The sequence below is a fragment of the Chroicocephalus ridibundus genome, chromosome 7 (genome assembly GCF_963924245.1).
Source record: "Chroicocephalus ridibundus chromosome 7, bChrRid1.1, whole genome shotgun sequence".
Classification (NCBI taxonomy): Eukaryota; Metazoa; Chordata; class Aves; order Charadriiformes; family Laridae; genus Chroicocephalus; species Chroicocephalus ridibundus.
In genome coordinates this window covers 51,408,014-51,430,084 of record NC_086290.1, presented here as the reverse complement: position 1 = coordinate 51,430,084, position 22,071 = coordinate 51,408,014, and the positions used below count along the sequence as shown (strand labels likewise).

The window sequence follows — 22,071 nt, the reverse complement described above, 5'->3', positions numbered from 1 at the left end:
TCAGATATGAAATGAGCTCTTTATTGAAAACAAGGTTTGAATCTCAACAAAGGATTTATAAATCATTGCAATAATTAAGGGAGTAAAGTACTAAAGTCAATTAATAACACTTATTCTCATTGGATTTAAAATATCAGCAGCGACTCCAGCGTAGCACGAACCGAAACAGCTCCAACTACTAAGGGCAAAACCACTTCTAGAAGACAAATAACATTCACCCAGAGGGAAGAATAAAGAATCACAATATAAAGAGAAGTTTTCTGACCACTTTGCTTCATAAAATTATGACATTCATATTTTAATATTGAGAACTGGAATAAAACACAGGTCCGGGAGGGGGGCGGGGGGGTGGATCTTAAAGAAAAAGTAGTTTGTACAATAGCAGCTTTTATTGAAAAGGCAGGTTTTTTGCTTCAAGTTTAATTAATCTGACATGTAGCTAACTAGAAATTGGAGCATTCCTTGGGTTTTCATGAGCTTCTTCTCAACCTTAGGTTGAACTTCACTATCACTTCGTATATACCACACAGATTTCGAGGAAGGAGCTGCTCAAAACAAACGCAGGTGAAGAGAAGCTGCTGCCGGAGAGGAAAAAGCCAGCGGAAGGGTCAAATGCAGAACGGAACAACAACTCCTATGCCACAAACAACCTCGGAGCGGCTGCAGCCGATCCGGGACGCACTCAACCCAAACCTGGCGCTGGAGGGGCAGGGGACGGGCTGGAGCGCTCGGTTCGCTCCCCGAGGAAAAACCACCCCGCACGAAGCCAGCGCGGAAGCATCAGGAATACAGCTGGGTAAAGCAATAATATACATTAAATAACCAAGCGAATAATCTCTTAAAATTCCAAATATACACAAATACATAGAAAACCCACTTTCCACAGGTAATCCCAAGGCAGCTCCAGAGAACGCGTACATTAAATAAAAAAACCCCTACGTTTCTCGCTTTTGTTCCTAGGAAAAGAGACATGCAGACAAAGGAGTTACGTTTACGGGATTCAACACAACCAAAGCGAAAGGCAGCAGCATGTCCATTCGCCTGTGCGGAAAGGAAGCGGGGGAACGCGGTCTGCTAGAACGCACTGTAGAAAATACCGTAACCTTGGATACAGATTGCAAGGACACCGGGCTTTGGCTGGCAGTGTCGCCTGTGAGAAGATGCCGAATGCAACAGTGAGTCATTGTAAGGACTAGGATAGGGGAGGGAGATGATCCTCGTTGTGCAATGCCTTTATCGAGGGGATCTACATCCAAAACATTTGGTGTATTCCCATGACGTAAAGGTGTTCAGTTCAGAAGGACGCTCTCTGCTTGCCACGAACGCGGTAACGTCGCCTGCTGCTTTCCCTTCTGTAGGGAGCAAGCCAGCACTAGTGTCATACTTCAGTAAGCTCTGCTGCGATTATAATTGTAAATGCCGATTCCTTATTTTTATGGGCCAAAAGACACGCTGGATGCATCTTACAGGGGGAACTTACTTGCTTACCAAGTACATTAACCAGCACAAGAAAAACATCACTGAAAAATGCTTTTATGACAACAAAGCTGGTACTGCATTTGAAATATTGGTTGCTTTAAGTTTCACGTTGTGGCCTCTTTTATTTGTGGCATTCTCTTTTAATTAGAAAAAAAAAATCCTATCTAGCTAAGTCTTCAGGAACTGTGGTGGAAACCCAGGCTAACAATAAACTCCCTTTTCCTAATAATAGCGTTTTCATAAGCAACAGCCTTTGCGTCAGCCAGATACTCAAAACCACTTGAGAAGTTCCCTCGCTTGCAGCAAGACGAAGCATTTGCTTGAAGTCAGACAATGCTGAAGTGCTTCTGTAATTCAGGATGCAAACGCGAGCGCAGGCGTTCTGTGCTGAGCAGACCCCAAACATCAATGGGAATACTTGCCCTGGTGATGTATACAGCGGCCCCTAATTACGGCGGAAAACAATGTATGTGGTCAAAAGCGACGGCGCTGGCTGCTGTAACTATTTCACACCTAATAAATGAAATGGAGAACAAGCGATGAGTGACTGCCCTTTTTTTGATAATTACTGGGCAACAGAAGGCAGGCAGTCACTGTCACACGATTGAAAAAATCTGCCACTTGATTAGCTCGAGCTTGCGACTGGAGGCACAAGTTGCTTATTTTATGAATGAGCTAATTTCAGGCAGCAGGAAGATTTATTTTAATTTGTGTAAATAAGGGGCCAGACACCTAGCACTCTTATTAGCCAAGATTGTTTCATTTGGTATAATTAATAGTTTGGTATAACTAAGCCTTTTTTTTTTTTTTTTTTAAAACACGAAGCATCATTTTTCCTCTTTGTAATTTCTATTTCAGCAAACAACCACCGGTCACTGCCAGCTACTTACAACGGAGGCAAGATTAACTTGGAAAAAGCTGTTGGTATCTTTGGAGAGAGGGGAGATTTTCTAGAGATCCGAGAAACTTAAGTCAAAGAATTAAGCAGCAAGTTGTAGCTGATGGCTATACACCCCATTTCGTTCACCGCAGACTAAGACCGTATAGCGGTAAGGCTCGTAAAATAATGCCATGAGGCTCCCACTAGGTTTAAAATTCTGTAACGAGCGCTAAAGCTGACAGCACTGTGGTGTGGATATGGTATCTGAAGGGCGAACGGGGTACTTTAGATGTATGGGTCACATTTGGTGACAGTCTATTATACTAACCTCCTCCAGCCCAGGGAGCTGTACCTACCATAAGCAACGAAAGGGCAGGAGCGCGATAGCCTGCTTCGAAAAATAGCCTGCTTGAGAAGAGCAAGTCTCGGGGTTAAATCACACCCACCTGGAGCAGGAGCTAAGGGGCATCTCGCGCTGCCAGTTCTGAGTCAGAAAAACACGTTATTACAGATAGCAGGAGATTGCACAAGTTACACACAGGCATCCCATCGAGAAAAGCATATTAACGTAGAAAAAAGGTAATATATAGAGAGGGGCAGACACGCTGTATCAGTAGAGCCCGATTTTCAACAGTGATGCAGCCGCACAACTACCAAAGGGTCGGGTGAAACACAACAAATCATACCTGCAGTTCAGGACAGGCCCAAGGAAGGAGTATTTACAACAGATTCGCAAAGATTGCGAGTTTTAAAATCCAGCTGCCTGGACTCCAGATATGATAGGGAAAATTTCAATGTATTGTTTTCCAGTCCTTATCCCCCACTACTACCCAGCTATGCAGACGAATACAGTATAATTTAAAATACAGAACAGTGGAAGTATAAATATACAATGGCTCTAGGCAGTCTCATTCCTTCTAAGTCAATAATTCATTTTGCCTTGAAAGTTACGGTGCCTCGTGCATTGCAATAGTATAGCAGCAAACATTGAAAGAAAACCATCGTGGTCCGTATACCAAAAACATTAAAGAAAAGATTTGTTTGCAACTATGTACTTCAAGTATTTAAGTGGTCACTTCTATGCAAATCAGTCTAGCATTTCAGTTTTTCTTGGAAGCTCGGTACTGGCCTCTCTCAGAGGTTTATGCACCCGGTTAGCAGACTGGTTTGTTACAAAGACTAACCCGTTTCCAGCTTGAGAACGACTGACATGCCGCGTTTTTTGCCACACTACAGTTTTTTTCTGGTTATTTCCGAAACCCTGGCCATTTCAAGTGAAATTCTTCATGAGCAATGTGTGTGTATGCGATGCACATTTGTACGTGCAACGGTGGCTTTAGCCCATTACTGTACAGAAATCAAACCGAAACCTTTCAAACACTAACCACACCTCAAGCCTTTCCACTTACCCTAACGCACAATTTACCCCCAGTCTCCCGCATTATCAGACCCGATACTCCGTCTTCAGTGCAACTGCTTTCAGAGCAGGTCTGGCAAAATGAGACCTGGCGGTTTTGGCTCCACACAGTTGATCCAGAAATTTGCACAGCTTGCATGGTATTGGTGCCCTCCATACGCCAGCTTAAAGTTATCCGTTTCCGAATTAAAGGCCTAAAATAACAAGAATTGAAACAAGTGTGACAATCTCATCTATTCCAGGATCTAGAAACTAGAGTGGGAAATGGAGAGTGCGCAGGGATCGCCCCAGACTGGCACAGCACGGTAGGACCCTCTCGCTCTGAACAGACCACCCAATAAACTATATTTTATTTTAGCCTGCAAAGCGTTTGCAGGTGGGCAAAAGCTCCTGACATCACACCTGGCGCATACGTTGCCTGATACACCCCCTGTTAGGGCAGCCATCCGATTAGCACGTCGTCTGATCTGACACCTGGCAACGAACTCACCCTGTTTCATGCATCTCCTAGTTCTGCGACGTGCCCATGCAAGATAAATGCTGCTTCTGCCATCCAGGACACAGCTACTGCATCTATTTCACTGGGTCAAATTTTGCTGTGATTCAGGCAGGCGCAATTCTTGGTATTAAGTGTTATTTTAGGTTGAATTTGGTCTACTTTCTTCTGCTAATTAAACAGAATTGAGTTCTGTTAATTAAAACCTGCTTTACAATAGGAGCTTCTGAACAGAGCGTGCGAAGCCAGGAACGAGCTTAAAACATCTCGATGTTTGTTGCTAGGAGATACTTTCCAATGCTTCACAGCCACCTATTTAAAAAAAAAAATATTCTAACCCTGTTCCCCACACCCTGGGCTTCCTGCAGAGATTTCTAAAAATGCCATTGCCTACTACATACAGCCAAAAGTCAATATTTGTATGAAAAAAACCCGACAGTTCCCCCCAACCTGCGACAGACACACAGGCAGCTACAAACTCAGAAACTCACTGCAGTGGATTTTCTACCACACAGAAGTAGCACAAAACCAGAAAGCTATTCACGACATACAAGCATGCAGACAAGACAAAGGGGAGGCTCTAGAGCATGTTAGTTGATCAGATCAAGTGTTAACGGTCACAAAAAATGACTAGAAGAAAAGGATTCATGATTGGTACAATTGAGAATGACAGCTGAAACCAGTTAGCAGTTCAGCCTTCCACACTCAACTAAGAATGATTCTATAAGGAATATGTTTTTTACAGATTCGTACTTTTCTAGGAAGCTCTTCCACAGGTTTCTCTTCTTTCTGAAATAACGTTGAAACCAAAAAGTCAGCAAAACTGCCGAAATATGTTAATGGGTTGGCATTACTCTGTACACATCCTGGGATTCCCTCCCAGCTCTGCTCATTGCAATACTCCCCTCCTGGTGAGCCTCAGAGATGCATTTCATAAAGAGAAGACATTAACAGATTTTTATTTTTTTTAAAAAATAGATATACTTTTTAAGTCTCAGTATCCCAGTTTCTTCCCTTTTATGAACAATTTAACTCCTCATCCCTTTAACTACGTCTGTGTCATCCCCAAAGCCCAATGAAGGCAGGACATTGGCCATTAGAGTCCCACCTATAGGTCAGACTTTGCCTTTGCCACTTCCATTTACAAGTTACAGCCATGAAATTTTTTTTAAATACACCCAAGGCCTAAATGAAAGTCCAAACTGTAAATTAAAAATGAGTGTAACAGTAGAGGCCACTGTACTTACTTTACTTCTTGAATCCACGTTTAGAAGACAGACCCCACAGGCAAGATCTTGGGCGTTTTTAATCCCTGGACGCAGCATACAAGAAGAGAAATCCAGTGAGTTTTCATCTGGCTAAAGAAACAAGACAATAAAATTTAGGTGTTTTCAGTGACTGGATTTCAGATATCATGATAAAAGTTATCGATCCGGTTGCCACCGAGAGCCATGGTATCACACCGGCACCATGGCAGGGATGACATGTTACGTTTTTCTCATAGATTGACGCGTGATTTAATCAAAGCCATTAGTGCGTATTCGCGATCCTGCTATGCAGCCTCCATCAGCATTAATTTATAACACTCGCGCTCTTGAAAAAAGGGTTAAGACTACAAAGGAAAGTTTTCTTAAGTTCCACATTCCCACATCAAAAGGGGAAGAAACTTCTGAGGAAAGAGCGCGGGCAGCGGCCGCTCCATTTCAGCCGCAGCGTATGAAGAACGGGAGGAAGATAAACAGTGGTGTGCGACGGCTATTTGTGCAGCTGCAGGAGAGGAGGCAGCGGCCAGCACGGCTTTCCCCAGTTGCCATTTGAAGCCGTGTCTGTACCAGTGTTTATTGTCCCAAATTCCGTATTATTGCCTGATCAAAAAAGGGCAGTTGTTATTCTTCCTGAACTTTTTCCTGAAGCTAGAATACGGCGCAGCAGCGCAAAATGGGATATTACGGTTAACCAAACCATAGAAGAATTAAAGTCACCAGCCGTACACGAGCTCAGGTTAAAAAGAGGCAAAGGCTGGGAAAATAAACCTGGAAATAAGTAATAAGTGAATATAGTCATTTTTCTGGTACACAGTCTTACATTTCAGCCACAAGATAAATGATAACTTAAAACTTTGCATAAGGGTGGTATAAAACTGTTGAAGTTTTGCTTGAAGACGATAGCAGCGCAAATGAAAACAATGACTAAAAATGCAAGAAGCTTAAAAAAAAAATAAATAAAAATGGTGTGATCCCAGAACACGTGTACTCTTAATCCACGCTCTGGGTATGCCGATCACGCTCCCCTGCTGAACGGCTGGAGAATAATTGGAATCCTGAAAAAAACACCCTTTAATCTTTAAGTAGATCAATCAAATTAATAAAGGCACTCTAATATTTGTTTACCAAATGCATGAGTGAAGCAAATGAGAAGGTCATCCTGTAATTTGCAGTGAAAAACCACAAGGCTGTGCATAAAATTACCTTGTAACAAAATCCTTTAAAAGATAAAATTAACCTTTCCAAGCACATGCCTCTGAGCTAGAATACTTCTCCTACTTAATTGGCACTTCTGCATCATTTGGGATGCGTGGCTGCAAGACCAGGGGAAGAAGGAATGGATTGCACACCTTCCAGTGACCCAGGCAGAGAAGGCAAACACAGAAAGGGACAATTCTGAGCGCTACAGGAGGTAGCTCGGACAACTTCAGGGGTATTGTGTGTGTTGGAGAAGTCATTATTCACTGCTCCCAATATGTTTAAAATTTATCTGCACCGCCGTAGCTCAGAGAACATGTGGCCACGCTTCAGACTTTAAAGTAATCCCTGTAATCTTCCAAGGAAAAGCATTTTAAGAACTAAATTTTAATCCACTTGCTTAAATCAAGAGAGGATCCTGAAAGCTTTTTAGATTGTTACTATAAACAATGCCCGAGTTCAAACAGATGAGTCCCCGTTTATCAACTTCATCTGCCAAGCAGTAAAATATCGAAAGTATAAATTTCACATTATGACAGGCTTTGTGCAACACAGGACAACACCAAAAATACCTGCTTGCCACCCCTGTTTGGATTGGAGAGGTTTAAAAATGTGTAAAAGGTGTGTAAAAAGGGACTGATGATCTATAGTACCTGTTCTGCAGGGAACGACAGGGAGCTGAAGATGGCTCTTTCAAGCAGAGACCAAGTACTCTGGGCCTGACTTATAAATAAGCGTTAATTGGGGAGCAAAAAATCTTTAGTGGCTACAGATGCATTGGAAGAAGGAAGCTACAAATTAAAATGTTCAATGAAAACATAACCATGGTAATGATCTCCTTATTGATGCTTGATGCGAGGTACTGCTACTGACTGAGAGTTAAAGAGGTGTGTATGAGCTAAAGGGATCCATTATGCAAGACAGTATCAAGCACCTACACACCGACAATTCCCTAAAAATTTGAGTTTTACCACCGGTAAAGAAAGCCATTTTGCACATTGCAATTCCTGCAACATACACACGCAAAAAAGTGCAAGGTATTTAACGGCAAGGTGATTTTTTTGCCTTCTGATTGTGTGTATTCTGTACCTGGGCCCAGTGTGCCCCTCTTTTTCCCAGTTCCTTTCCCATCCCTTCCCGTGGGATGCGCTTTCTCTCAAAGGCCACCCCTCAGGCAGCCCCTCGCCATCACTCCCTGCAACCCTGCCCGGTTCTGTAGAAAGCCCTCGAGCTCCTACCAGGCTGTGTCAGAGCAATGGAGCTTTTTCTGGTGGTTCTATTCAGAGGAGGAAAAGCTATTTAGGCTGTAGCAGGAACCAAAACAAACTCAGGCATTTCCAAATGCAGAGAGAAAGGAAAACAGTTGAGTTATGCCCGTGTTGCTCCACTGTGTGCTCCTGTATTGTGAGCAGTACAGCTAATTGCAGAGATATTACAAAGACAAGATAGGACCACACTATTCTGGCTTCATAAAATCACTTATTTCAATTTTACTAAATTTCCCTTATTGCAGAGGTCCACAGACACACAGGCTATCATCTAAATCATTAAGATATTTAGTAAAATAACACCATGTTTGCACATAAGTAAAACTTGTCATACAGGGAGCTTTGAACTAGATATCACAAATAAGCACATTTCCATTTTGCAAGAGGAAAATACATACTGTAAAGTTAGAACACCCCGTGAAGTCATTTTACATGCAATTATGATTTTTTTTTTATTTTTTTTTTTTTAGTAAAGGCGTAGCTTATTTTTGGTCTTACCGTTAAAGCAGCAAGTGACATGAAGCTTATTAGGTTGTTCCACACTTTATCAATATCCTTCAGCAGCTGCTGGAGTTTCTCACTGCAAACGGCAGTGGCTTTGATACCCAGTTCAACTCTCTTTGTTACTCTGTAGACTTCAACAACCCCTGTCAATAGAAAACACAGTGGAGGATTGCAGAGAATTCACTGCAAGCACAGGTTCCTGATATTTTAGCTCAGAAATAGCACAAAATAGGCATGGCACACAGAAGGTGGTCATGGACGGTTATTTCGAAGTAGTAATTACAGTTATGTAGCAGAAGAGTTGTTTGTTATTTCGGTGCAGGCAAAGATTAAGCTAAAAAATAATACCGTTTTGAAAAGAGTGATTATATATTACTGTTTTTTCAGAGGAGAACTTTCAATGTAAGAGACATGGTAAATTAAAACATACCTAGTAAATATTCCATGCCTTGAGCAGACTGGATAACTTCAGTGCAAACGGATGAACTACTTATTCCATTTAAGGTATCATTCGCTTTCTTTATGACCTGGTGGAAATGAATTTCATAAAACTACGGTGTTACCTACTTTAAAATAATCATTATGAACAAGGCTGTCCCCAACAGAAACTATTATACAAAAAAGGAGGTAAATTAAATAAGAAATAATTGCCGTGCTTCATCCCATGTTTTTGTACATTCATGCTGTAACTAGATCAGGGGAAAAATAGGAACATTTAAAACCTTAACGTATTCCCCCAAATATTTTCACTACCAAAATAATAGTTTTAAGAGTATGCGTGCATTGCAATCTAGTTTAATAATAGCATACACAGTTTTGGCTGTCTAATACTCAAACGCAAAGAAATTTTAAGGAAAACTAATCTGGCTGTGAAACACCTGACACCCGTGACCAGAAAATTCATGGCCTCTCCACACAGCACATTACACAAGCCCATTTCACAAAACGTGCGGAGGAGCCAGCTGGTATCAGTGCCTCGAACAAGGTATCTTTACTGGGCACCCAAAACATGGGAACACCGCATTAACTAGGTAACCTGAAAATTTAGGCAAAAGCCAAACTAAAGCCGAAGTGACAGGGAGATTAGCACAGGATCTTAAACCGAGGAGGTAACGCTTCTGCTGTGTGACAGCTTTTGGGTTCAAAACTGTAATCCACTCGGGCTGATTCACACCCTTTCTGTGCCTATACGGGCTTAAACTCTGGATGAGGTGGTACCCACAGGACGGAGGAGAAGGTTTCAGAGGAGACCAGACACTTACTTGCAGGGCACTCTCCAAGCATCTCTGCCATTCATACGCGTACCTCTCGCTTTCCTATTTGAAAGAAAAGGACAGTCTGAATCTCGGTCCTACGCTCATTTCCCTTTCTCCTATCGCAACAGACATACAGTAAACAGGCATTTTAAGAGATTATTTGCAGATTAGCTATGTAAACTTTTAACATACCTATTCCTAATTCCCCCCCCCCACACACACACACACTCTCTTTAAATATTCTCTTTGCACCTGAACTCTAAAATTTGATTTCTGGGAGTTAGAACTAGTTTCAAAAGAAAGAACATATATGAACAGGTTAAAAGTTTGCTTTGCACATATCTACTCCCGACACATTTGTTACAGGTCTGCTGTTCTACAAATAGGGATTAGCAGAATTTAATCCAAGTCCTTTCACCATCCATTCTGAAGATGAGCAAGAGAAATAACTACAACACAGCCAAAAAAGTTAAGCCATTTCCAAAAGCCAATGGTCTCGGTGCCAAAACTGGGATTAGATTTAAGTCGTAACTAATTTCCAGTTACAAGCTTAGACTGCAAGGTCAAGTGATTCTGACTGACTTTCAGACAAGAGCATTTTATTCCCCCTTCACAAGACTTTAAAGACAGGAGAGGAGACACCTCCTTTATAAGCAGTTTCCCATCGAAACATCTAGATGCTATCTTAGAATCATACCCTAATTTCAAAGAGCTAAAGTCCCAAAGCGCTGGGATACAGAACACCCTTGGTATCACACCGATGAAAGTCATTGCCAATTTACTTGTATTCCCGGTACTTCCTTACCTCAACTTCCCCAGTCAAGTCTTTGTATTTGTCTCTGATGACAGGCAAAGCAGGCTTCTCACTTAGAGTATTCGAACGATCTCTAAATGGCTGTTCCAAAACCGGTAAAGGGGAAGAGCGACTTATTTCTCGGTCTCCTAGGCTTAAGCTCCTTTTATGAGACCCTAAAAAGTTCGGATATAAACAAGTTAGTCTTTTAACCATAAAGGCATGGACTATTTAAAATGAATAAAGTAGTAGGGATGCCCTGCTACTCCAGAGGAACAAAGCCTTCTATTTACTCGGTGACTGGTGCAAATTTCCCCAGTTCCTCAATTCTTAACGATTTTTTTGGCACAAAATTTTTTCTTCTAGAAAAAGACCTGCTCCAAACGCAATAGAAATCAATGAGAAGATTCAGCTTGTTTCCAGTAGCCTTTGGAACAAACCCCACTGGCTAATTTATAATTTGATTGTAAAAATTAGCCTTTGCTAAACACATGCGTTATGGGCTTCCTCCACCCTGAGCACGCTTACCTTGAACAGACAAGTCAAAGGTAGCCAGCTCGCTCTTGATCATTTCTTCACTAGACTTCACCTTGCCTTGAGAAGTCGCCACCAAGAAGTCAAACTTGCTGATTTTTGGCTTTTCACTTTGGAATTCTCCAAAGTCATCTGCGGACTCTCTTTGCAGTTCAGAAGAGATACCACTAGCAAGGAAATCTGCCTCTTGGTTTGTGTCAGCTGCTGCTGCCGCATCCTGTGCTTCTGATGAAGGTCTTGCAAAATCACCGAAGTCTCCAATGTCATCATCACTTGGACCGCTAGATATTGGTCCAGAGTCTTTAAAGTTTGCAAAGGCTGCAAAGGAAACATCCTGTAAAGCATCCTCACTGGAAAAGGTTGTCACTTTGGAAACTGTTGTCATGGTAATGCTTTCTGAACTGCCAAACAAGGTCTCCTTCTTCTGAAGAACAGAAGTTGCCGCAGAGGATCCACTTCCTGCAGACAGGACAAAGGAGGAGAGCTTCTTGGCCGGATGAATGTCTTCTTTGTCAGACCAGTCATAGCTTGCCAGGCTGCTGACTGCAGACCCACTGTTGTAGCTTCCAAATGGGGCACATTTTAAGTCATCTATATCTGAGAAAAACAAACCCCTACCATTAGAAGCTGAAGCTCAAACATTAATCTCTGTACAGCGTACAAAAACAATATCAACTTGCCAAGAGTCTTAAAGAACTGCGAGAACAAACACAGTGAATTGTTGTTTCAACGAGGCTTAAACTGGAGTTTGGGGAAGAAAAAAAAAATAGATCTGAAAAATACCTAAGCATTTAGTACAGAAATTTCACCATTTAATAAATGTAAGCCTTGACCTTTGAATATTGTCTTATATTTTAAGCTGAAAGTCACCATCCCACTACGGGTAGTGAAGAAACACTAAAAAAATATATATAAATATAAATAAATGTTTCTAGACAGTACAGACTACACAGATCACCAGTTCATTTTTCCGATGCTGGCGGCAGAATCTACAATCAAAACGTAAACATTAGCAACTCAAACATCGCATTATTTCATCTTATCAAAACCAACCACACAGAAGACTGGGCTAACTTTTCCATTCCCTCCGATAAAGTATTAACACACTTTCATTTTATATTCATGCTTTGATACAAATAATGTATAAAATATGCTGCAAGAATTTGAAAAAAAAAAAAAATAGAAATCCTGTTTAAGCTTATCGCCGTTACTGCGGTGCCACACGGCCGACTCTTCAAACTTACGGGTTCCAGGAATGACGCGAACAGTGCGAAGATCGTGGTTTAGCTTTTACAGACTATTTATTTGGTTAAGTAGAGAGAAAAAGCCAGTTATTTTGCAAAAAGCTCCAAACATTTCTACTCACCTGGCAATTCTATGGGCCAACAGGTTCTCCTCACTGCCGTGAGCAGGGATGAGATACAGCCCGGTTGCTCACGTTAGAGCAGCAATGGAGCCCGCACCGCGACCGGGGGCTGCTGGGCTTTGTCCTCTACTCATTCAACTGATCTTTCACGTTAGTCTAGACTGAGATTGATCCATAGCGAAGGCACAGAGAGCCAGGGGCTGGGGAGTTTTCATTAAAGCATTAAAAAAAAAAAAAAAAGCTCTACTATACTACATTTGGCATTTGTTTTCCAGCATTAAGGATTGTCAGTTTGGATCAGACATTGAGCCGCTGCTCAGTGCCTAGGGTCAAACGGTCTCGAGGTAAAGCCAACCCAAACCAGAAAATATATTCTCTTAGCATGCTTTTAGCTGAGACTCTTCTGATAAACATTATGGTCTTAACCGGCTGGCACACAGTACCAGCAACTTGGGTTTAATACAGCCAGGGCGGGAAGAAGCTGACTTTCCAGCTGCCCTCGTTATTCAATCTGGCCACACCAGCCCCAGGATTAAACCATTTTAACAAAACATTTCTGCCTTCATTTATTCATTTTACTGGAAGGGGAGAGCAGGCTCCGCTTTAGGCTGCTTTCCAGGCATGACCCACATACATAGCTAATTAAAAAGTCCAACAAATATACAATATAATGTTAGAGTTTAATGGCTACGACAATAAAAGGCCCCTTGCCACGGGTCAGCGAGGCTCGGTGTGTCATCTATCAGATCTTCCTGCAGCTGCGGCATTTGCACATGACAGGAGCTCGCTAACGAACCTTAGCACCTTGCATACAGACAGCAAGATTTCAAAGTGCCATTTCGAATATTAAATTTGTAGAGCAAGCAGTTTACAGAAGGGTAAACAGACGAGAGATGAAATCACCTGCTTATGGCAAAACTGAGCAGAAAGAAGGCTGCGAGGTGAAAAGCAGCTGACTTGCAAGGGATCGGTAATTTATCACAAGAAACCACACCTTGCGCTCTCAAATACATGGTTTTGTTTAAAGAAGTTAAATGAAAGCTTCGCTAGCATTAAAGAGTGCCAGAATAACCTCCAAAATGTTAGCCAGCTGTAATTAATCCTGGGATCTTGAAAAGCATACTAGGCAACCTCCTTCTCTTTTTTTTTTTCTCCCCCCTTCAATTTGTGTTGACTCCAAAACCCAGCAAAGATTTAAGCACAGCTATTGTTTGGGTGTTCACCAGGAAATGAAAAGAAAGAGCGATGATCCAACTGTGAAGCTCTGCACAACCTATTGTGAATGATTTCTTTGATAACTGGTAAGAGTTTGAGCTGAAAACACATCCCAGAGGCCCAGGTCAGCACGGTCCCCCTGCTCGGGTCCTGGCTCGGGGACAGGCAGAGCCAGCAGCTGTGGTGGCAACCCTCAACCGCCATCAATAGGTCACGGCAGGGGAGGCAGAACAGTATTTTAATTATTCACAAACTAAGATTCAAGATTCTCTAGGTGAATTCACGCAGACCTGAAACCCATCTGCGTAGGTCTAAAAGCTGAGATGAAATGTAACAGTTCAACTCTGTACATTTTATTTATTTGGATAGTTATGAAAGGATAACTCTGGTGAGTAAACTTTCCTAGGGGTATTATATTACAGGAAAAACACCGTGTTCAGAGAGAAAGTGTTTACAGCTAAAGCAGGCCTAAAACAATTTATTGAGTCATAGAATTGTCTAGGTTGGAAGGGACCTTTCAGATCCAGTCCAAGATTGCGCGGTATGAGAAGTATTGAGAAGTATGAAAAAATAAGAATGTATGCGCAGCTGTCCATAACCCAAGGCAAACTAGGTTTTATAAGAATTTTTATTCTATTGCAAAACCCCCGATGTTTTGCTGTGCCATGCACCGCACTTCATAGAATCTTTTGCCACAAGTTAGATGCTTTGGCATCCAGGAAGTAAAATCCTAACCTTTGTCGTAGCTACGGCCCAACCGGAGGCTGATCTGAGCTCCAAGCACATTCACTGCGTAATGAAAAGAGCTTTTCCCCCCCCAACAGGTAGCAGAGCAACTCCCCACAGACTAATAAGCAAAAAAGCAGTTTACACGTGAAAAGCACTTCTTTGTTGGCCCTAGAGAACTTGTGATGCGGGTATCTTTATTACCGGCAAAAAGTTGTTTTATTAAGCGGTGTTAAGAACTGCTCCTCCAACAGCCTTTGTCTTAAAGACCACAGATACGTTTAATGAATTAAAAAAAGCTCTAGTTAAAATGCTGCAGTTCTAGCCTCTGCTGTAATAAAAGCTTCATTTTGCTGGTATGGCCATTCAAAATTTAAGAAGATGCATGTGTATCAGTACTTTTTTTTTCAAAGCAAGAGATGATTAAGTGGGAAAAAAAAATAATTACTTCTAAGCACCACACTTAGGGAAGATGGACACTACGGAGCTCCCGCCAGTTCCTTCTGGAGGACACTTTTAGTAAGAACAGATTCTGAACTGATGAGAAGCATTAAATTTTATCCAAAAAAATGAGTAAAAACTAAACCCATTCAAGATTCTACAAAAACGCTTTGTTTTGAGGACACGCAATCTTTTTTTGTAGAGTTAAAAGTGATTTTTTTTAGTTACCATTTTTTAGAGAGCATACAGCAAATTCCCTGTGGAAGCAGGGCAAATCTTAAACTGATCATGCGTTAGGAATCCTATAATCCTATCACAAGAGATATAGCAACAGATTTCAGTGAAATATATCATCATAAACCAGTACTCCTTAGTAATCTCAGTAGCAATCCTGTGGTGTCGTTCAGAAACAACAGAACAGATTGGAGTTTAGTTCTGTTATAAAAATCCAAAAAGCTCTTACTCCCAATTGAGTTAAAGCCACACATCATTGGCACCGTCAGCTTTGCCCTGGTGAGACCAGGAAACACAGCCCAGATTGAATCCACTGGACAGAGACTCTCAGATCACCTAAAGATGGGAGCAGGGTGAGACGGCTGCATGTGTGTCTGTAAAAATCAAAGTCAGATCCATTCAAATATCACGTAACCACATTTTTTTCCCCTTAAAAATATTTTCTAGTGGACCAAGAATGGAAAAAGTGATCTTCACAGAGTCATGCTGGAGCGCAGTTAAGTTTCCGAAAGCTTTAGAAACAAAACCCCAATTTGTATTTCCTCCAAAGCAAAAGGTTTGAAATATTTACCATTTACTTCCCAACCCTTTTGAACTCCCAAAGCCACAGTCCAGCCTGCCTGCTCCTCACCTGGGGACAGCTACAGCTACACAAGCCAGCCACGCCGCCGCTGGGGAGGCAGAGCAGTAGCTGCCAAGGCACCTACGGAATACTGACGGAGGGTGAAATACAGTTAGAACACTGTTTTCCCAGTGTTATCTCATCTACAGGAAAACTTGACATCCTTCATTTCAGCCAAGTATAACAATTCATTTCAACTACCAAGGATTAAGTTATGGCTGGAGGCAGTTTACAAGCTGGAGCCTTCAATGTCAACAGTTTAATCATTTAAGGAAAACCCTTGACAGCCTTAGTGATATTCTAAAGAAAAATGAAAAAGACAATTCAGAAGATTATAATATATTTAGTGTTTTTAACCCGCATAGGAGACTTTGAAGTTTTTATATTTCAATTTGTATTAAATTCTGATGAATAAATATAACTCTTGTGTCACTTTGTCATTGTCGGGGTAGTGCAGGTGGTAGCAAGTTCTGTTCCTAGCGGGAACAGCATCAACCCCAGAGCTCTTGCACTGGGAGCATCACCAGCAGCCTGAGGACCAAGTCCAGAGACTGGTCGGGGACAGGCACCCCCCTCCTTACCGCTTCCAGTGGGGCTTCACCCGATAAAGTTGGAAACTGGAAGAATACAGAGGCTTGTACATACTGCTGCTCTCTGTGTCGTACCTGTCAGCAATCAGAAACATTCAAAGGCCATTTCTCAGCCGGTGAAGCCTGGCACAGCGCTAACGATAAGGGAGTTACTCCAATTTACTTTCGCTAAAGAATGGCAGTACCTAGCACGGCTAAGGTGCAAACCATCAGGAACGATGACTGTAAGATAAATTAAAATGAAGGAAAAAGGAGAGAAAAGCCTTCAAACCTTGGGGAATTAAAGAATTCGCTAATTATTTTCTAATGATAATGATAAATAACGTTTCACAGCAGAATAAAGGCCCCCTGAGCGTGCGTTGGAAGTGGAGCCAGCTGACTGCAGCCCCGTCTCTGCACCCTTTGGCTGGGCTCGGAGGGCGCTCAGGAAATACACACCCTCCACCGTTAGAGACCTTCACAGAGTAAATAAGTGTTGTTAAACTCTTCTATTTGCAGAATTCTGCTAAATGAGAGCAAGTGAGTGAATCTGACTGTCAAGTCTGGACAAAAAATGTAATAAAGAAGAGAGTCATGAACATTATTCTCGCTCCTCCAGGTATGATTAACTGAACAAATACTAATAGCACAAGCCCTGCGGAATTAAGTCCCTCAGGTTTGTGTTCAAGCCTTCAGTTTGAAAAGCTTTAGGGCTAGGCATAACCTACTGCTTCTCCAGAATGAAAAAGGGGTGGGTTTGTTTGTTTGTGGTTTTTTTTTCCCCTTTTAAAATCTCTCAAGAAGTGTAAAGAAGAGAAAACACATTCTGGTTTCTGGTCTGGTTTTTGCTCTTGCGGCAAAGAACTACAAAAACCCAGTTTGGGCCAGTGCAATGCTTTAACTTTATTCCACATCTCAATTATTTTTAGCTTGTCTGCTAATTTGACGTTAATCCCAAACTGTTAGTGGCCCGGGATTTGGAGGAATTCGAAGTGACGTTAATTATGTGACACGTGTTTGAAAGCTTCAACATTTACTAAGCCAGGAGTTCCCAAACAGAAAAAGGAAACAGGGCCCTTTACCGTGGGGCACCGATTAACTCACTCTAGATTAGCTAAATAAATATCAGAATATAGTTTAATGGGCTCCTACTCATAAAGGCCTAGACAGCAACACATTTTCCAGCAGGGCCCCTTCACAAAGGTGTACCATGACCGCGGCTGGCAGCAGGGAAATCCAGATGAGGAGACAACGGGACAGAGAAGACATTATGTCTGTCTTCAGTCTGAACTACCACCATACCCACAAAACCAACTCACAGAAACAACCCTGACATCCACACATCTCCTCGAATAAAATCCCTCTCACAAACTGCTCTTTTAAAAAAAATATTGTTTAGCCTGATCTGTAAAGTTGCAGAAGCGCACAGGGAGCGAGGTCAAAGCGTTGGAAGAGGAGACAGAAGCTCACCCACACCAAAGGCACCCGCCAGCTTAAGGGGATACTATAACTTTAAACTTTGTATTTTTCAGGAAAAAGAAATACATTGCTGGTTTGCAACAAATCACACACATCCCCACATTTTCAAAATATGCCAAGATAATATTTATTAACACAGCAGGACTTACAGATCACAAAAGATAGTGATACATAGGAGCTCGTAAGGGCGTTATCAGAATAAAGCATGCAGGTCAATACTTGCAGAAGAGAGATATCAAAGCAGATCTGAGAAGGCACATTCACACAGGAAATGTTTAGTTGAAATTAGACATTAGAAAAGCAGCAAAAAACCTGAAGTTGATTAAAATATACAGAGATCTCCAATAATGCCAAAGAAAAAGGTACTTTACAGATTCGCAAGTGCAGCAAATGGATAACCCTTTGAGAACACCCGGGTGAGGGTTCGCCCTCGCTGCGACGTTTGGCAGGACACAGACCAAATTAGGTTCATATAACATGACTAGGTGCTAATTAAAATGCTTTGGAGTAAAACGTAAATTTGGTTTAAAAGAAGCAGCCTGGTTGAAACTAACAGCATGCAGCCAGTGCTCAAAGGGTTATACGAAGTAAATGCAAGAGAAATCAGGCAACATTAGTATAATCTACCTTCCACACAAAGAACTATAGCAAAGTTTAAAGAGACAGTATCCCCTTTGGAGAGAGCAAAACTCAAAACCTTTCTTCCCTCAGAGACCAAAGTCTGTCGTACGGGAAGCAACTTCATGATTTCTTTCTGATTTCCAGCGTAAGCAACCTACCTGCCCATACCTGGAAGCTACGCAACGTGAAATCTCCATAGCCAAAGGATAAAGACCTCTGTATGGGTATGTCAGAAAAGTCAAATCATTTATCAGCACCTCTGTCCCGCTGCTGTTTCACTGGAGACGTTACACGGTGTGTGCAAACATACGGCTCCCCATGACTGGTCTCCCATTGCTCACCAGTGAGGATGACAAAGGGATACTGTCCCTTTTGGACATTAGATTTACAGATCGAAGAAGATTAAGAGGGAAAAAAGATAAATCTGCTTTTTAAGTTATGTAAACCAAAAAAAAAAAAAAAAAAAAAGGACTTGAACACCAACAGTTCATAGCCTGAAATGCATCAAACGTACATATGGGAACACATGAGCAGAGAAGTACTCGTAACAGATCGTCCAGAGCACGCTCTGCAACGACATCCAAACTGAGTTCAATGGAGTTAAACTCTCCCTGTGGAAAAACATCTAGCTTGGCACCATAGGAGAATACAGACTTGTTTAATAAAAATAGCTTCTAATTAATACTTCAGAGTTCAAAAGTTTAGCAACAAGCATATGATCAGCTAACCCCTTTAAACAAACCAAAAAAGTCTTTCCTGCCACAAATGGCAATTATTAATCACTGATTGCTGTGGCAAAAGCTCACATCCTGTAGAAGAGCTACATAAGTCAAACTACCACCAAAAGAGGCTAGAAAAATATTAGGAAAAAGTGCTTTCAAAACCAAAGTAAACATTCAAGAATACACTGTAGGTGCTACGTTTTTGAAAGCTCACTCAACTTGGAATTTTACCAAGCAGTAATATGAAAATTAAATGTCTTTGCTAATAAATTATTCCTGATATTTTGTACCCTGTTATAGAGTATTTTCCATGTCAAAGTTGCCAACTCAATTCTCTCCCCTACTTAAAAATATCATATAATGCAAAATTACAGTACTGCGTATTTTCTCTACCCATATCTGCAAAACTGGAAGAAATATTTCATATGGAAATAACCAATTCTTGCAGTAACAGCTTTTACATTTGCAGTTTGTGTGCTCCCCCCTGTTCAGAAAAGCCTTTGACTGCGTAATACTTGTCGCTCGAACACAGTAACAGTTCCCGTATTATTGAAGGCCACAGAGCATTAACTACATCTTATCTTCCTATGTACATATGAAAAGAAAAAGCAGGACACTTGGGAAATTTGTTGTATGATATGCGATCAGATCGGAGATGGTCAATTCACTCTCTCAGGAGTACTTTCATAAAGGGAAATTAAAGAAGGTGAAAACCTGATAAAGTCCTGTGGTTTTAAATTTAGGGCCAAGAGCTACCAATTACAAAACTAGCATTAACAGCCCTTTGCACAATTATTCCAACGTGGGTTTTAACTCTAAAAAGTTTATGCAATACTCCTACTCGCAGTCCTGCAATATACTAGCTACACAGATTAAGCCCCACCGTAACGGGAATATACTAGTACTGTTGGTTAGACAGCTTTTCATTAACAGCACAAATTAGTGTTCTGCCTACCCTTTTAGAAGCGCAGAGCGGGTTAAATCCCCAAGCCAAATGCTTTGTTGAAACCAAGAGATTATAGTGAGACTCTGCCATTCATCTTGCTAATATAAATGGAATGACATTGTTTGCATTAGAAAGTTTTCCACTCGAATCCCTTAAGTGACAACAGCTAACAGGTACCAGTAATATGATGTTGTCAAATCTCAAAAATAAACTGGCATGGAGTTCAAACTGTTCAATCTATTTATAGTCATCTAAGACAAAAAATAAACACTGCCCTACTAAGGGGCTGTTGGCTAGCGGCTGCACGGATTTAGAAGTCTTTCACTATTGAAAGACTAGTGCATAATACTGTAATTTAGCACACAGAACAACACCGAAATCTCCCATCACCTACATTACCAGAGCAATCTAACCAGTTCCTCACCTGCTGCTGGTGGATGTTGGCCACTAACTGTTGGCAAATCCAAAGAGCTATCAGACATGACATGCTTAAGATCTCCTCCCACATCAGCCAGTTTCATGTCAAACTGAACAGACAACGCGTCTTCAGAATCCTCCTTGCCAACACTGCTGCCACCAATAGAAGGGAGATCCAGAGACTTCACCGAAGCAGAGTCTTCTTTGGCCTGCTTGAAAGCTGCAACTTTGTCCACCAGAGACTTATCTACGCTGTTGCACGTGGAAGAAAACTTGTTAGAGTGAAAGTCGGCAAAATCATCATCGCTCTTCACTGAAGAAAGCGTGTTGTCCTTGGCCTCCTCAAAGCCTGCTCCAGAGCCTTCCAGAGAAAGCTGTTTGAAGATATCGTACTTGGTGGGCGTAGCAGCGGTGGCAGAGCTCTGCCCACTCTTCACCGTGCTGACAGACGAGCCAGACTGAGGAACGGGACCAGCCTCTAGCTTAAGCGCATTGTATTTGTCATCTGGTTTTTGTTCGGAAAATCCACTGCTATTGTTGAAAGCCATAAAATCTGCAAAGTCATCTTGTCCACCAGCTGATGCGCAATTAGAAAACTCCCCAAAAAGGTTGAAGTCTCCAAACTCATCAGCTAAGCTTGAACTTTTGCTGGGTGCTGGTTGGGCAGATGGAAGGGGTGGTGGAGGAAAGGAGCCCGATTTTGATGTATTGAATGCAGGTGGAAAGGATGGCTGCTTGTTTTCTCCAGTAGAGGAAAAGAGATCCAAGTCTGCTAGATTCAAAGAGGTCTTTGCTTGTGTTTGCTGTTTTGACTGAACGGGCAGAGAAGGGAAGGATGTGGGGAAAGTTTTATCTTTCGTAGGTGGCTCTAATGGTGAGATACTATCAGCGGTTTTAAAATCTGTGAAACCATCATCGGTTCCTGCAGGCTTGAATTCTGCAAGGTTATCTCCTGAGAATAAAAACAAGGAAAAAACAATAAGACGACACTGCAATGACAACAAATACATCATACTCATACCATGCAAGCAAGCAAATTATTTCATGCAGTGTCAGAAGGTTTTATGCAAACTATTTAAATTAAGACCTCAGGATGCACGTAGAACTGCAAACTCAACTTCTATGAACCACAAAAGTTTCAAGGTCAGCGATTCTAATATTCATTCCAGCAAACACTTAAGTCTCTCAAATAGCCTCAAAGTCATATTCAATTCCCTTTGCACTGAGTTAATATCAAAACACATCATGACTGACGCAAAAGGTGATCAGTACTGTCTCATTCAGCTTCCATTCTTTTTCCCACCTCATCCTTCCCGTTATTTGCTAAGCAATAAATGTAATCTTGAATTTCGCTTATCCCAATAAAGTATTTGGCTTCTTACTGAAGCAATTCTCCCCCTCCCTCCCTTCAAAATATTTCCCAAATGCAGTTTCTTCCTGGGGCATCAGCACAGGGCTGAGATAAAAGCAGCCCTGCTGGTAAGCCAACAGGGGAACACAGGAGACACCAGCCAGACTTGCCTGGTGGCTGAAGGCATTTTGAACAAAGCTCAGTTAAAAGAAGGTAGCCAGCCAACAAGTCTATCCAACTGGGCATAATGGGGAACCCACCGGGGGCAAGAGA

The 22,071-nt window shown here is 41.7% G+C and overlaps 1 protein-coding gene across 5 annotated transcripts in view; it reads right to left on the bottom strand.

Annotated features, from left to right (window-relative positions):
• The window catches only part of SYNRG (synergin gamma), a 44,225-nt gene continuing 22,154 nt past the window's right edge, over positions 1-22,071 (bottom strand). For 3 of the 5 annotated variants that reach the window (XM_063340824.1, XM_063340826.1, XM_063340827.1), the window contains 9 exons: positions 20,455-21,399; positions 11,084-11,686; positions 10,568-10,731; positions 9,769-9,822; positions 8,937-9,033; positions 8,501-8,649; positions 5,520-5,630; positions 5,026-5,061; positions 1-3,970 (listed from right to left, as the gene is read on the bottom strand). In XM_063340824.1, the coding sequence (XP_063196894.1) occupies positions 3,839-3,970; positions 5,026-5,061; positions 5,520-5,630; positions 8,501-8,649; positions 8,937-9,033; positions 9,769-9,822; positions 10,568-10,731; positions 11,084-11,686; positions 20,455-21,399 (2,291 nt within the window). In that variant the 3' untranslated portion in view covers positions 1-3,838. The remainder of the gene's footprint in view (positions 3,971-5,025; positions 5,062-5,519; positions 5,631-8,500; positions 8,650-8,936; positions 9,034-9,768; positions 9,823-10,567; positions 10,732-11,083; positions 11,687-20,454; positions 21,400-22,071) is intronic. The other 2 variants (XM_063340825.1, XM_063340828.1) reach the window with 1 other exon arrangement.